The sequence below is a fragment of the Chanos chanos genome, chromosome 8, assembly GCF_902362185.1.
Source record: "Chanos chanos chromosome 8, fChaCha1.1, whole genome shotgun sequence".
NCBI lineage: Eukaryota > Metazoa > Chordata > Actinopteri > Gonorynchiformes > Chanidae > Chanos > Chanos chanos.
Genome location: NC_044502.1, coordinates 9,340,022 through 9,342,521, shown reverse-complemented (window position 1 = coordinate 9,342,521; position 2,500 = coordinate 9,340,022). Strand labels below are relative to the sequence as shown.

At 43.0% G+C, this 2,500-nt stretch overlaps 1 protein-coding gene across 1 annotated transcript in view; it reads left to right on the top strand.

Moving 5' to 3' along the window:
- cacng2b (calcium channel, voltage-dependent, gamma subunit 2b) overlaps nt 1-2,500 on the top strand; it is a 41,614-nt gene that overhangs the window by 31,760 nt on the left and 7,354 nt on the right. The window contains exon 2 of the mRNA XM_030782319.1: nt 1-47. This exon is cut by the window's left edge and continues 37 nt beyond it. Coding sequence (XP_030638179.1) covers nt 1-47 — 47 coding nt within the window. The remainder of the gene's footprint in view (nt 48-2,500) is intronic.

Sequence of the window (2,500 nt, the reverse complement as noted above, 5' to 3'; positions counted from 1 at the left end):
CCCCGAAGACACGGATTACGAAGCAGACGCGGCAGAGTACTTCCTGCGTAAGTCCACCTCCAGTGTCTGCTTCACGTGTGGGCTTTTGACTTTATCATCACATACAAATCCACGTCACTCAAAAAAAAAAAAAAAAGAAAAAGAAAAGAAAAGAAAAAACTGCCTTGCACTATACTCTTGGCATTTGAGGTTTCAGAACAACTGCTTGTTAGCAAGTTTGTTCAATTAAATTTTTCAGAGATGTTTTTGAAAGTATTTTGGTATGATTAAGAAAACGCAGCTGTTAGCACTTTAAAAACAACTGAAAACACTCCAAATGAAAAGATACCTGAGGCTTACCTCCAAATACCACTGTTTCAAGATATCATTTTGCAACTTAGCGGCTGTTTTCTTTTAACGTCATACATTTGGGACTCCGTAGTGCTTTATTGGGCAAGAAAATTCATTAATATCTCACAGTACCTCAGGGATGATTCTGTTTGTGGAAAAGAGGGTTTGTATGGTGTGAAAAGAGCTTCATATTAGCATTCTCCAGATTGTCACTTCTTGTTCTGAAGGGAAATACGACAGAATTCTTAAGGAAACAGCAGCTATAATATAATACTCTTAGAGACGAGGTTTCCCCTTTGCTGTTGATCTGATTTAAGTCTCTCCTTATGTAAGTAATATTTTAAATGTCCAAAACTGTTTCATAAATATCAGTTTTGGGCAACATTTGGGCAACACGTACCAACAGTAAGCACCATGTCAGCAGAAAGTGAAATGCAAAGTTGGTTTTATATCAGTATCATGGGAAGCCAAAAAGCACAAATATTTATTTAAAAAAAAAAACAAAAAACAACGTATTGATCGCGAGTTCAGCCGAATCAAGATTTCAACAAAGAAAACACTCAAGATATACAGCTAGATCCCGACAGGCTCAGTCTCCCATCAAAATCAGAGTGGATGAATCAGGACCCGCCAGTGATGACGATTATTACAAAGTAACCTCGCGTCTGACCCAGAGATGTGTCCCGTGTCAGGGGTCATTGGGTTCTATGATGGAGTGTTAGAGACAGCGAGATAGGAGAAAAAGTGAGAGGAGGAGGAGGAGGAGGAGGAGGAGGATGGGACAGGGCTGCTGCTCCCCCAATGGCTTGCCAATTAGGACACTCACTTCTATAAATATTTTACTTTGCTCCTATATAGGTCAAGTCTCTCCCGTCACCCCCTCCTACCAATATGCAAGCTGCCTGTTTTTTGGGCTATCTTAAAAATGAACGAAATACCAGCATGAGTGAGGTGACTGTCTGGTGATGTATGGCCAATAACTTCAAGGAGAGAGAGAAAGAGAGAGAGAAAGAGAGAGAGCGAGAGAGAGAGAAAGAGAGCGAGAAAGAGAGAAAAAAAGCGTAACATTTTCTCAGCCCAAGTCAATTCCAGGTTCCAAGTCCACAACGCAGGACTCAAGTGTAGTTAAGGTTTTTTGATTATCCACGACCGACCGCACGAGGAGAAAGGAACGGCTCGGATTCACAGCCTTGGAAAAGTCTTTCAGAATAAAAGGCGAGTTTGTAATCCATGAGGCCTCTGACCCTCCTCTGGAGTTTTTCTAACTTCTATTTTGTCACGTCAGGGCCGCCCAGCAGAAGCTCCCACCTGCTTCCCCCCGCGCGGTACTCTGGGCGTTGTTACCATGACAACCCCTCTGAAGTACGAGCGTCGGAAGAAAAACGGTTTGCTGTGTCCGGCTTTGTGGTGCTCGTTAGGACGACTCTCGTTCGCAGCTCTGGTTAATATCTGCAAAGTTTCCCAGATGCGCGTCAGTGAGCCGTAAAAATTGTTTAAAAAAAAAAAAAAAAAACTACCAAAAACACGATCCTCCGATGACGCGCGAAACAAACTGACTCTTGGAGCGCATGATTTTGTTTGTAATAATCTCATCTACAAGCGCACAGATAAACACTCCACTCCACACTACATATTTGAACAGAAATGTTTGTGCAGCAGGTGACTCTGTTCCTTGACAGCCTTTAAAACCCTACACCTTCCTTTCTCGTCTTATTTGTCTTATATACTGTTGTTTAGTGTCTTCTCTCTCTCTCTCCTCCGGCTCAGGGGCTTGGTGCAGTCACACATCCTCCCCAGACACTTACGTAAGAAAAACGAAGCATTCAGCTGCTCTGGCACCAGGTCTTGAGTTCACACCGTGTCAGAGGGAAGGAGGCAAGGGTAGAATTAGGAAGGAAAGGTGAAAAGAGAAGAGGGGAGGGTTGGAAAAGACGGGGGGGGGCGGGGAGGGGGGAATAAACACAGACGGATGCAAATCAGATGAGTCTAAGGTCTGTTTAGTATACAGAGTGTAAATGAGGTGAACATGACGTTATGGGAGGAGAAAATAAAGCATTTCCTTAACTAACTTTGGTGTATATCTTTAAAAATTAAATGTTGTGACTACCATTTTTAAGGTGCTATGGTGCTTGTGGGTTGTAATGACTTGCGCGCGTGTGTGTGTGTGTAC